Here is a 13,090-nt window from a genome sequence, read left to right as displayed (position 1 = left end):
CATGAGCAAGAAGCAGCAGAAAGAGTGGCAGAAGTGGATAGGAGAACATTCACTTTGGGCTTCTGTTTGTAGGAGGCAAGTATATGGGCTACTCAGGGAGGATAGCCATGCCCCCTTCCTGCCTAGTACCACCCATTTTGGGGAATGACCTGTCCTCCTACATTCAGAAAACTCCCCTGGGGTTTTCTGTCTGGGGGGTCTTTGTCCAGGGTTTATGCTAGTGTAGATACTGGGTGAATGTAACTGAGACACTGTACCTTCTTTTTAGCCACCTTATGCCGAAGCATTTTTGGAAATGATACCAGCATCTTATAAGTAAATTGCAATGTTTGAGCTGTATCTTTGTGACTCCTGAGGCTGAAGAGCCTTCAGTAGATGGTCCAAATCTTTTAGGTCCACTTTTTAGGAAAAGTGTTTTCAAAGTGGATCTTTGAGCCTGCTGGACCGTGTGGTTTCTCCTGTGCCATTTGGATCCATTGTATAAATACTGAGTTTGGCGTGTGCACGACACTATAAACCGTATAATTGTTTTTATTAGAGTTCTGAAAGTTTGGAGGTACCTGTTCTTTAATTACACTTGGCAAGCTTCCAAGAAAACTCTGCTAAAATGTACTACTTGCAAAGCCTTAAAGTGGACCACCCACAATGACAGCTTTTATTTTCCTCCTATTAGTGATGGACATTTTTATTTAATTTTTGTCTGCGAGTATGACAAAGCCCGCGTGTACTGAAGCGCAGCGTCTCTCCTGTGTCTTTGCTGTCTATGGGATGTGTCAGCATGCTATAGCAGCAACTTGTGATATTTGGCACCAGTCCAAATGAATGGTATTTGTCCACTTTCTAGGTTGTCTTTTTTTGCTTCCTTGGTTTGGAATTCCCCTTAAAAAAAAGAAAAAAAAAGGTGGTGACGCTGGAAATGCAAGTCAGTTAATCTCTTCTAAAATCTAAGCATTAGCCTTCAGCAATCACTGAAAGAAAACTGCAGATGATTGCTTTGTGAAGAGTCTGTTTATCAGCCACAAGGACCTGGAGGTACAATCTTAGTTCTGGTCCTGAGCTCAGTTGTCCTGTGTAGCAGGCCACAGCAAGTACAATCCTAATGTATCAGCAGGATGACTGGAACTTTTCTCTTAATGCCAGAAAGTAGGCTGTCCAGTAAGCACAAATAAATGTGTAGAACTAATCAAATTAGGATGGACATGCTGTGCAGTACAGTGATATTCATGGAAGCAGAAAACTGCTTTTAATATTTGTAATCAAAAGCTTTTATTCTGGACAGTAACAGCCGAGTGCTACGTGCTAGTTAGACGAAGGAAAAAATGTAAACACAATCTCTTTGATTCCACTGGGAGTTTGGGATGCAGTGGGAATGTGGAATCAAGTCCCTTTTCTGGTCTCCGTGATTAAAAAAATATGCAAAATTAATTTAGGGGTTTATTTACAGAAACTACTACTGTAAATGGTGGTGAAAACCTATTCCACAGAGATTGCTCTTTGCTGCTTGCAGTTTGTCAGGATTCATAGGATGCAATCCTAGAATTGGGGGTTTAGAGCTCATTCGAGGAAATAGATTCACTTCTCACATACTTTTTGAGGCTTCTGCAGAATTTAATACAGACACTGGGGAAATGGTGGAATTTTATTCTATGAATCTTCTGGCCCATCAGGCTCATGAATTAATAGAGGAACCATACTAATTCAATCAGTAGATGTTTTTGTTACTTATTCGGTTTCCATGTCAGCTGAAATATAGTTATCTGTAAACAGAATAGCCAGTGGCATAGTGTAGCCCGTGCCATATGTCACTAAAGAATGCAATTAGCCATAATGCAAAAACAACATTAATACAGTGGCTTATGTTATAAACAGCACACTGGCAAGGACTCTTGAAATATGCTTTCTTTGTGCTCTTGTCAATACACCAGGCTATCTTTTCCCTTTCTTGAGACTTTCATAGATAGATTCAGACTCCATGAAAGTAAACAAACAAACTGAAAAAAGCATTGCTCTCTCTAATGAGTACCTCTCTTTTAAAATTCAGGGTGGGAATACAGACTAGAAGTGGATGTGCTCTTGACAAAGAGCAGTAAAACCGAGGGTGGAGGAGGGGGTCTCCTGCAACTCCTGAACTTTGGGATCATCTGGGGACCATTTGAGCCTGCCTGGTGGAAGTCAGAGCAACTTTAGTGTTAATATGACCTTGGCTGGAGGTGTCCAAAGCCTCTGAGGACATGTCTACACTGCAGTTAAAAACCTGTGGTTGGCCTGTGCCAGCTGACTCAGGCTCACAGGGCTCCGGCTGCGGGCCTGTTTAATTGCAGTGTAGATGTCTGGGCTTGGGCTGGAGCCCAGGCTCTAGGACCTTGCGAGGTGGGAGGATCCCAGGGCTTGGGCTGCAGCCCAAACCAGAACGTCTGCACCGCAATTAAAGAGCCCAAGCCAGTTGACACAGGCCAGTGGCGGGTGTCTAATTGCAGTGTAGACATACCCACTAAAGGCCATGGCAGCTAAAATGCCGCATGCTCCAGCCACGCCCCCCTTCATATCTAGTGTCTGCCCTCTACGTCTGGGGCTGAGAGGTAAGCCGATATCTTTCTCTATCTGCTGGTGGGGGAACCCCCTTATTCTGGGGACATTCCCCAGTGGAAGATGCCCTAGGCCAGATCCCCAGCGGGTATAAATCAGCACAACAATGGAGCTACACTGATTTATATCCACTGAGCATCTGGTCTCCTGCCTTTAAAGTGTGGTATGAAATGGCCTTAGGTAACACTGACTGTATTCCTGGCACTAGCGTTATATCACTGTAGAGCTTTCCTTTCACCTCTGTGCGCCTCAGCTTAGTCAGTTGTTGCTGGAGTCGAATAATATTTACCTGCCTTTCAGCAGTTTTGTGTGAATAAACGACATAAAGTTTACAAATTGCCTTGGGATTCTTGGATGAAGGGTGCGACAGAAGGGCAAAGGATTGTGATTAGCTGTAGTGTGTGACACTGTGACTGTCTCTCTTCCGTGCTTGTGACACATCACTACAAGGAATCTGGAGACAGCCCCGCAGAGGTTTATTGAGGGTGGTCATCCCTGGCGGTGGGGGGAAGAGCACTGACTGCAGGAATCCCATTCAGACCAGCAGCAGGTCCCAGGTAGAAAAAATACCCCAGGTCAAAAAAGGAACACAATAGATTTAGGTAACAAAGTAAACATAATAATCCCACCTTCCCTCAGGGAGGCTCTGACATCTAGCACAGTGAATCTCAACCAGGGGGGCCACGACCAGGTTTCATGGGGTCTGCCAAGCAGGGCTGGCATTAGACTTGCTGGGGCCCAGGGCAGAAAGCCAAAGCTCAACCACATGGGGCTGTAGCCCGGGGCCCCAAGCCCGCCACCTGGTGCTGAAGCCAAAGCCTGAGCAACTTAGCTTCACGGGGCCTCCTGTGGCATGGGGCCCAGAGCAATTGCTCTGCTTGCTACTCCCTAATGCTGGCCCTGGCTTTGATACGCAGGAAAAAAGAAAAAGGCTGACAACCATTGATCTAGCAGTCTTTGGTTGGGTCCTGGTCCCAGCCAGACCTTCCTTCAGTGAGCTAGCACATGAAATCTGCTCTCCCTCACAGCCTCCTCTCAATTGAGCTGGCTGTCTTCTTTTAATGCCCCCCTCCAAGCCTGACAACTCTTGCAGACAAAGCAGGATGGGGCTGATTGAGCTCGGGGCATCTCATTAACCCTTCCCTGGCCAGTGTGGGGTTTTTACATTCTATATCACACACTTTCCCCTGCATAAAAGTTCCCAGGTTCAGTTCTCCTCCCCCGCACTTCTGGGTGAAATTCTCTGTTCTGTGTTATGCAGGAGGTCAGACCAGATTATCAGAATGGCCTTCTGGCCTTAAAATCTATTAATCTATGAATTAATTATAAAGAGAATAATTTTCAAAGTCTTCACTTTCCAGGATGTCTAGGAGGCTCTAGACTAACATGCTGCTCTGTGCAAAGGGCTTGAATTTGCAAGTGGCTGGAGCCTAAGAGTGCTCAGCATTTCATGAAAGTGATCCTCTCCCTGCAGAATCAAGCTCAAAGAGCTCTTAGAGAAACAGCTGGGAGAATACCTCAAAAAGTTCTCCTGGTATATTGCCCTTTTGAATACAAAGCCCACTTGCTTTAGCATTGCTCATGCCCTGGTTGTGTTTGACTACCAGGAATATTCCAGCCGATGTGTTTCCTAGTAGGAAATTATCATGAAAACAGCTGATTGTAAGTAAAATTTGCAGAAAACAAATACTGAATTAGCAAATGCCAGTCTTTGCTCTGATTCTAATAGTTACATTCCTCCATTCAGGAAACAGAAACAATACTATGTGACGTATGCATCCAATCATAAGTAGCCATCATTGCCTCATTTTCAAATTTCATCACATCAAACTAATCACAAACGAGAAGAACAAAAATTAATGGTACAAGTCATCCAGACAGATTCTGAACAACGAATACACATATGAAAAAAAAAATCAAACTCCCAGATAAACTGCTGAAAGAGGAAGAGGCTAAGACTGTAAAATAATGGAGTGCTATGAATTATCACTCAGCTCCACTCAGTGGCAACAAATGTGTTATATGATAAAGAATTTGCTCTAACAAAGAAGCCAAAGCAAACACAATGGCACTTATAGTCAGGACATATTTGTTCTGCATGCTTGTCAGTCCTGTTGCTGTTAATGTGAGTTCTGAATGTGTTTACAGCCTGTTATCATTACCCGACTGCTAGCGCTCATGGATTCTTAGGGGAAGCGTTAAATAAGCAAAAAGTCAAGAAAAAGGAATAGTCAAAAATGAGGAAAAAAGAACTAATCATTTCAAACGAACCAACCAACCAATCCAATTGACTCTAGACTGTGACTTGAACTGCCTTTGTATACAAGGAAATATTTAGGAGTAAGAATCCCCTTTCATCTCTGCATCGGCTACCCAAGATATTGGTGTGGGTGTGCAAGAGTAGACAGAAGAGCTAGTTGGAAAATTTTGATCACAACAGTTTTCTGTGGGAAAATTCCATTTTGACAAAACCAAAATTTTTCACTAAATTGCGCTGATTCTGATGAAATTGCATTTAGAAAAAATGTACGTTTTGAATGTCAAAATAATCTGTTTTTACATTTTCAGAATTAAAAGTTTTTTATTTTTTTAATGACTTTTCATGGTGAAGTTTACTAAATGTTATATTATTGTGTGTGTGTGTGCTTAGAGGTCACTGTACACACAGGCAACAAAAGATAATTCCAGCCCCGAAAGCACTTACAATCTAAATAAGAGACTAGACAACAGGTGAAGACAACTGTGAGGGGGAAACCAAGGTAATAATGAGATAAAACTGGTCAGCATGAAAAGTAGTGGTAACAGCACACCAGCTGCTTAAACAGAATAACAAGTTCAATAACTGATTATATCATTGTACACCGCATACAGTTCAGATATGGGCTGACGATATGAGTTGGAAATTACTGAACAGTCACTGCAAAAGTGTAGTGAAGTGAATATCAAGGGGTTAACTGAGTTACTAAGTGTATTACATGTTGCAGACATGATCCACCCTTCCCTTATTTGAACTTCCTGTTTAGTTAGTGGATGTTTGTAGTTCAATAAAGCAGCATGTTCCCAACCTGTAGTAGTGCGTGATTCCTGTGCATTGGGCAGTCCCTTTACAAAATGAAACTGATATGTGTCCTTAATTTCATTATCCCAGAAAGAGGTAGGTTTAGCAAAGTGCATCATTTTGCTACCTTGAGTCACAGTGTGAAGTTTTTCTTCTGTACCTTATTATATGGTAACTCTGTTTGTCCTAATTCCTACTAATATTTTGGGAAATTTTATATACAGTCACACAAGGATTGAATCAGCTCTCTTCTTTTATTACTATTACAAACCAAATGTGCTAAATCCCCCAGGTGAAATCCTATTACCGTTTATATAAATGGTAAAACTTCAATGGGGCAAAGATCTTGCACCTAGTGCTAGCAGTGATAGGTTTTTATCAATTCCCCTGCCTCCTGCAAAAATTGTATTTTTTAACTCTTTAAATAAAATGAATGAAATTCACAGCAACACAACCTACTGAAAACAACCAAACACACTTGTACAGCCAGAAGACACAGTAGCTAAAGGGATAGTTGTATAAACTGGTCAAATGTATATCTTCTTCTATAGGCCCCAATTCTGTGAGGCACTTAAGAATGTTTTTTAAGTGATTTTCTGAACTGGGGCCAAGGAAAACTTGCATCCAATGATTTCTTTTGAATGTTCCCAGCGAGAATTACAGAAAGATCTTGAAGGTTCAGACAGAAGAAAAGACTGTGTGGTAATATATTTAGCAAGGTGATAATGCAAACCACTGGGAAATATAGAGAGGCAAAAGGGAAATTACATTCCCTGGCTGGGGAGTTATGTAATGTTTATAGACAGGAAACAGTTGGGGATATCCCCTGGGTCTGTGTGTCCAACCTCCCAACCAATTACAAAGGAAGCTCTGGAAGAGGTAGATAAAAGGCATGTCTTCTCAGATGCGAGTTTTCTCCTTACTACGTATTGGTGGTACTGCCAACACTCACCTCAGACTCCATGGTGCTCCCAAGCCTGCGTGTCAGCCTGAGCAACTCTTCCTCTAGGATTGGCACAAACTACCAACTGTTTATTCTCACAATGTGATCTTTGAACAGGGCTTGAGTGAGATTTTGGACGTCCCACTGAGATACACATTGGGAAAACCTCCAGCACAAAAGGAAGATCATGAGATGAGAGATGCTTCTCAAAGTGCAGCCAAACACATCATAAACGAGTTTTGTATCAGAAGTCAGCTTCTTTACGGAAATCAGCATTCCACATTACAGTCCTCACTTTCAGTATTACTGTCACGGCTATCATGGCTATATTTCTCGCCCCTTCCCCCCCATATAATCAAGTAACATTTTTATACTGCCTTACAAATGAATGAGAAATAAGGGTATTCACTCTCCAAATGAATGGGAGGCAGAAAGTTGGATTGTTATTATTGCGATCTTTCTCCTAAACCAGTCAGGTTAACCGCAGGTTTGTGCACAATCCCAGCTCAATGATCTCTTTGCCGTCCCCCCCCCCCTCCCGCGCCTTTTTTCAAATTTGGAAATAATTACAAATAGCCGTGCTAATGCTGATAACGAATAGCCCAGTTACCACCGTCTGGCCTTATGGTTAGTTATGGTTTGTATTACCCTAGCCCCTGGGAGCCCGAGTCAGGGACCCACACTGTGCTAGGGACTGTACAAACACGGAGCAGTCTGGGATTTGCACCGGGGGTAAGGATCAGCGGGCCTCGCACTTGGGCGCTCCGCTCTGCCCGAGGCTCTCGGGGTGGGGGCCCAGCGGGGTAAAGCTGGCCTGGCGCGGGTGAGGCTCCAGGCTAGCGCCCGCCCCACTGAAAATCAATGGGGAGGGGGGGGGGGAGGTTCCTGCTTATCCAGAGCTAAATTTTTCCAGTCCCTGAGTGACTTGCCCAAAGGGTCACCCAGCAGGTCAGGGCCAGCCTCCAGCGGAACCCAGGTGTCCGGGGCACCCGGCGCGGCACTCTCAGGCCCCCACCCCGGCGGCTCGGAGCCCGCGCGGCTCCCGCAGCCGGGAGGGAGGGGGGGGGGGAGAGAGCTCGCTCGGCCGCTGCCGCCTCCCGATTGGTCCGCGCCCGCGCTCCCCCCGTCCCGGGGAGGGGGGCTGAGAGCGGAGGCGGGGGGGGGGAGCCGGAGCCGGGGCTGTCATTTGGTCTGCAGCGATTTAAACCCTGCGCGCCGGCCGTGGCTACCTGCGAGCCCCTCCACGGGAGCCGCGGCCCCGGGCGAGGCGGTGGCTCCGCGGTAACCGGCGCGCCCAGGTGACCATGCGGGAGCCCCGGCCGCCGCTGCTGGGTATCTGCGGGCGCAGGTAGCCCGCGCGGGGCCCGGAAGATCATGGACTGGCTCCTGCTGGGCGTGTGGACCTTACCTGCGGCGGTGCTCAACAGCGGCTCCAGGCCGCTCCCGTGGCTGGGCGGCGTTGCCAAGGCAGGTCGAGCGCCCTTTCCCTTGCCGCCGCCTGGAGCACGCACGTGCCGGGTCGCGGCGCCGGTTCTCTCCGCCTCCCCCTCGCCCAGTGACTCTCGCCCAACGCCCGCCTCTCTCTCTCTCTCTCTCTCTCTCTCTCTCTCTTGCAGACCCTTCCGTTGCGCTGCCTCTGTTGCGTGTCTTTTGCAGCCGCTTTAACCAGTGACGGCGGCGGCGGCGGCGTCCGTGGACTGAATGATGGTTTGTATCCGTCTCTCTGGTTTAATGTGCATGCGAGCGTCATCCAACCGAGCCCCCCCCCCCCCCCATGTTGCTCCTTCTTTTCAGTGCCTGTAAACGCGGCGACCCCCGCCCCGCGCGCGAGATGCCGGATCTCCGGCGCGCGGGCAAAATAAGGGGGGCACAAGCTGCAAAACGAACGACAGCAAAAGAGACTGGTTTTAAATGCCAGGGAAATAAACAACATTTCCACTCCATTATGGGGGGAACTAATAATCGAACACCAGGGGGAAATAAGCCGTGCAACCCAGGCGAAGGGATTGTAACGATGCAGGAAGAATTAAAAAACGTGTACAAACAGGATCATTGGGGCGGTGGTGGGTGCTCTGATGTTGCGGCCTTTTGGAAGCTTGCAATCTCTCTCTCTCTCTGTTTGCACTTGCTGAGAGTGATAAGTACAGTGCAGTCCACACAGGTTTCCGGAAGGGAAAATACTGCTGCAATCTATGTCTGTTTGCTGGGGGTTCCCTGCTTCCAGCAGCTGCTTGCATTTTTGGCCACCAGCCTGCTTAGTGTCCTGAGCTTCTGCCATTGATTAACACCACTTAAGGAAAGTGAAAGCCCTGGATGTGTTGCTTCCACTGTCTACAGCAAAAAGAAACCTATCTCTGGCTACGTTTTCAGGGTAATATGCACCCAGTAAAATCTGTTCAAGGCAAGGAGATTAATGGCATGCAACATTGGCTACTATATAAGAACATAATTTTATTCCTTATATAAGGATGCATTTCAATTTAAGGGAAAAAAACATTTTATTATCAAAGATATGGATATTTTTAGGCATTCTGACCACAATGCACATCAAAAGTTAAGCAGTGTTAGGAAGTAGGCTACTTAATATATGGGTTTTAATGGAAGCCTCGCTGTCATTTGCAGGAGTACCTGCGGTCCTGATTCAGCAAAGAACTTAAGTATGTACCTAACTTCAAGGATGTAAGCAGTCATCACCCTGTGAGTAGATCAATGGAACTACTCACGTGTTTAAAGTTAGGCACACGCTTAAACACTTAACTGAATCAGGCCCTATATTCTTCTCTTCTCCAGATATTTTGAGTTGATCGTATTTTTCCTCTCCCAAATATGCACAGAATTTCTTTCACATAATTTAGCCAAAACAACTGACAAACAAAGACACTGACATTCAGCTAGCAATGGCTGAAAAAAGATTATGAGGTAGTATGTAATCTCTTTCTGCTGAAGGTCAGTTATGATTTGAAACCTAGTCTAATCAAGACATTACAAAAAGATGAGGTCTGACTCTGTTAAGGAATTAACAAATTAATCCTTTAATGCAGTTGAACAAATGGAACAATTCTACAACATCTGTTAAACCGGTACCGAGGTTACAATATTTGCTGCACTATCTTGGAAAACAACAACAACAGCTACAGACAAAACCCCACTCTTCCCATGTGACAGCAATTAATATAGGGGGAGGGGGAAATCTATAGACTTGTTAGTGATGACAAATGTCTTCACAAGAGTGACTGTGGGAAAGTTCACAGCTATGATAGTCTGTCCCTCTCAGTGGGGCAGAAAGGAAACAAACACTGTATTAGTGTCTGTGTGATTTACGTGGAACAGCTTGGAGTTGCTTTAGATGCATTTATGCATGCGTTAGATACATGTAGCCCTTGGATTCTTGATGCCATGCCCTAAATGAGGAAACTTCATGCCACAGTGAAAATCTGCTGCATAAATGAGCGCTATGTTAAAAAATGACACACTTAATTCATTGAGTACGAAGGCTGATGGTCAACATTTTGCCATTACAGATTACGTATTTGTGACACCAGTCGAAGTGGATTCCAGTGGATCATACATATCACATGATGTTTTGCACAGCATTAGGAAAAAGAGATCAACTCAAAGTTCAAAAAGTTCCTTGCACTACAAATTTTCAGCATTTGGACAGGAACTGCACTTAGAACTTAAACCTTCTACCATATTTAGCAACAACTTTATTGTCCAGGTACTTGGGAAAGATGGAGTCACAGATTCTCAGGAACGTGAAGTTGAGCGGTGTTTCTATCAGGGATTTATAAGGAACGATAACACCTCCTCAGTAGCAATATCTACATGTGTAGGCTTGGTAAGTGTTTCATTAAAGCAAATTTAGCATTAGATTTTCATATGCAGAAAATACCTATTTTGATTAAGTTATCAGATTCCTGAAACACACAGGATATTTTTCATGCCATGGACCATTTTGCAGATTTTCCTAACATCATTAGCTGACCTAGCATCATCACGTTTAACAAGAGCACTTTAATGACAGATGATAAACTCTGTCTGTGTCACACTACTGTGTTTTTTTGGGGGTAACAATTTTTAAGAAAAACACAGTTTGGTGGCAGATGTGTGTAATAAATCCATGAGAATTTTCATTCATTCTCAGAGAATTCGTGATAGCTATATACAGTGTCTAATTGCTCTGATAAGGTAAATGCCCTTCTTGCATTTGTGAGTAGACCGTATTCTTGCTTCTGTGTTCAGACTACTTGTGCAATAAAATTTGCAAGATCATAAAATTATGAGAAAAAATAAACATTATGTCTAGGATTGTCAGGTGCCTGAGGGAGAAATCTGGCACCCAGCTCTCATTGCAATCCAATAGGAGTTAGGTGCTTAGCTCCCTTATATTTCTTTTGGAAGTTTCAAGCCTTCATTGATTAAACAGTCTTAATTGGTGAACCCTGTCCTGAGTAAGTATTTTGCTTGCAGTTTTGCTGTTTACCACTGTATTTTCCAAAATGATGAAAAATTTTTTACTAACAAACTTTTTTTTAGACTACATTCTACATTGTTTTATCTCTAAGGAAGTCTTCATTGATTCATTGGTACAATGCAAAAGAACATCTACAGAGTTAAATAGCTCTTGTTATGTCCTAGGATAAAGGTCTTGCTTTCCATGCAATCCTCCTAGGAAAAATGGCTGGTGTATACCATGGTAAATATTTGGATTGAACAATAACATTCATGGCATTAGAGTATATGGGGGGATACATGGCTTATGAGGTCAGTTAAGATCTGAGTCCAGATGAGGTGTTGAGTGAATCTCCAGTTCCTTCTTTGCAAGGATACTTGGATATATGACCATCACTACTGTACAACAAGACAGAAGAAAGGTGCATTGAAAACATTCATGTACTTTAAAAAAATCCAGTTTCATTTGAAATAATACTTTTCATATTGTATCACATTCAGCTCCCTGGAAATGGTTGGTCCATAAGGAAGAGCTATAGGATGGTGTTGAGTGCTGCTTGAAATGGGCTGGATTATACTTTGAATGCCATGTTGCGTTTTATTTGTTAGTAACAGCTACTAAAAGGAGTTAGCATCATTTATGTCATCCAAGCAGTTGAGACAGAGGCTTTTGCAGCCGGTGCTGGGAGTTGGAATGAAGTTTTCTTTGTTTTTGTTTTGTTTGTAGTGCTGATGATATCAACAATGACTACGGTGTTGGTTTTTTTTCTATTAGAGTGGCTTCATTTCTATGATCACCAACTTTCTTCATATTTGTTTGTAAACCATTTTCACTTCCCATCATGTTTGTGGTTCCTCTGAGGTTAGATCCCATATCTACTGGCAATTATTACATTTGGGATGATCATAGTTGTTTGGGTGAGCTTTGTATTTAACAAATGTATTATTAGAACAATGTGGAATAATGTTTCAATGTGTTTGATTCTTGTCTGGAGAACCAGGATTCAAGTCTGCCTTAGGTCACAGGGAAACTGAGTTTAGCAATCTTAACTTAGTCTGAAATAGACCTTTGGTCTTGCTGTACAAAGTGTCATGACTGGCAGTCTTTGCTTAGGAGAGACCCAGAATTTGACCAGAAGGGAGTGAATATTGTGATTGAATTGATTTATTTTGGCAGAGCATGGGGTGCTTTCCAGTACCAGGCTGTCTCCAGTCCTGCCCATCACTTTTCTGAATTACAAGGTTCACTAGATTTGCCCTAATAATAGATATTTTAAACTGACAACTTCACTCATTACCGACTCCTAACATGTTATAAAAATTGCAACCATGCTTTTTTTTCAACCATATAACAACTTCTACACAACCAATGAATAGTAAATATCATCAACAAAATTCTCAGTTCCTGCGTTTACTGGGCTGCTTTGCTTAGAAATATATCATCTGTCTGTAATGAAAATACCAAAATCTTTGATTGCGATCCAAATTCAGTAATCATACTTTAAGTCTGGACGCTGTGCTGTGATCAAGGGTACCTCGTGAATAGCCTCTATATCCTTTTGCACCAACTACTTTTGTCACTTGGTTGCCCTTCTTTCCTATTTGCTTTGTTCACTGCAATTAAACTGAAAGTGGTGTTTCTTCTATATGGTTGGTAGCACTAATCTTTCCATTGTTCCTTTCATTAGCAGTAGCTTCCCTACAATAAAACTGCAGTGACCCATTCTTTCAAGCCTGGAACACCACAATGTGATTTGGAAGCAATTGCATTTCAATAGACTACAGGGACTCTTTGATCTAATTTTTTGGATGACCTACAGTACTCAGTCATTCAGTTGTCTGTTATGTGCCATTGCCTGTGGAGTTGCAATGGACTGTTAGGTTGAATGACCCTAGTCGAACAGTAAAAAGGAGCAAGGATCTGTTGCTTTGCTGTAGACCTGCTAAGAGAAGTTTACATTGAACTATATATACCTCAACGAAACCTTGGCATATAGCTTAGCAAGATGCAAGTAATAAGATAGTAGACCCACATATATTTTTTCATGTTG

General features: G+C 43.5%; 1 protein-coding gene and 1 long non-coding RNA gene across 2 annotated transcripts in view; one reads left to right on the top strand and one right to left on the bottom strand.

The window, feature by feature from the left end:
- Positions 1 to 8,313, bottom strand: part of LOC119841468 — a 44,212-nt gene extending 35,899 nt beyond the window's left edge. The window contains exon 1 of the long non-coding RNA XR_005288557.2: positions 7,996 to 8,313. This is a non-coding gene — a long non-coding RNA (uncharacterized LOC119841468). The remainder of the gene's footprint in view (positions 1 to 7,995) is intronic.
- Positions 7,763 to 13,090, top strand: part of ADAMTS18 (ADAM metallopeptidase with thrombospondin type 1 motif 18) — a 100,168-nt gene continuing 94,840 nt past the window's right edge. Inside the window, exons 1-3 of the mRNA XM_043495029.1 lie at positions 7,763 to 8,054; positions 8,204 to 8,294; positions 10,109 to 10,425. Coding sequence (XP_043350964.1) covers positions 7,962 to 8,054; positions 8,204 to 8,294; positions 10,109 to 10,425 — 501 coding nt within the window. The 5' untranslated portion in view covers positions 7,763 to 7,961. The remainder of the gene's footprint in view (positions 8,055 to 8,203; positions 8,295 to 10,108; positions 10,426 to 13,090) is intronic.

The sequence above is a fragment of the Dermochelys coriacea genome, chromosome 12 (assembly GCF_009764565.3).
Source record: "Dermochelys coriacea isolate rDerCor1 chromosome 12, rDerCor1.pri.v4, whole genome shotgun sequence".
Lineage (NCBI taxonomy): Eukaryota > Metazoa > Chordata > Testudines > Dermochelyidae > Dermochelys > Dermochelys coriacea.
This window is presented reverse-complemented; position numbering and strand designations above follow the sequence as displayed.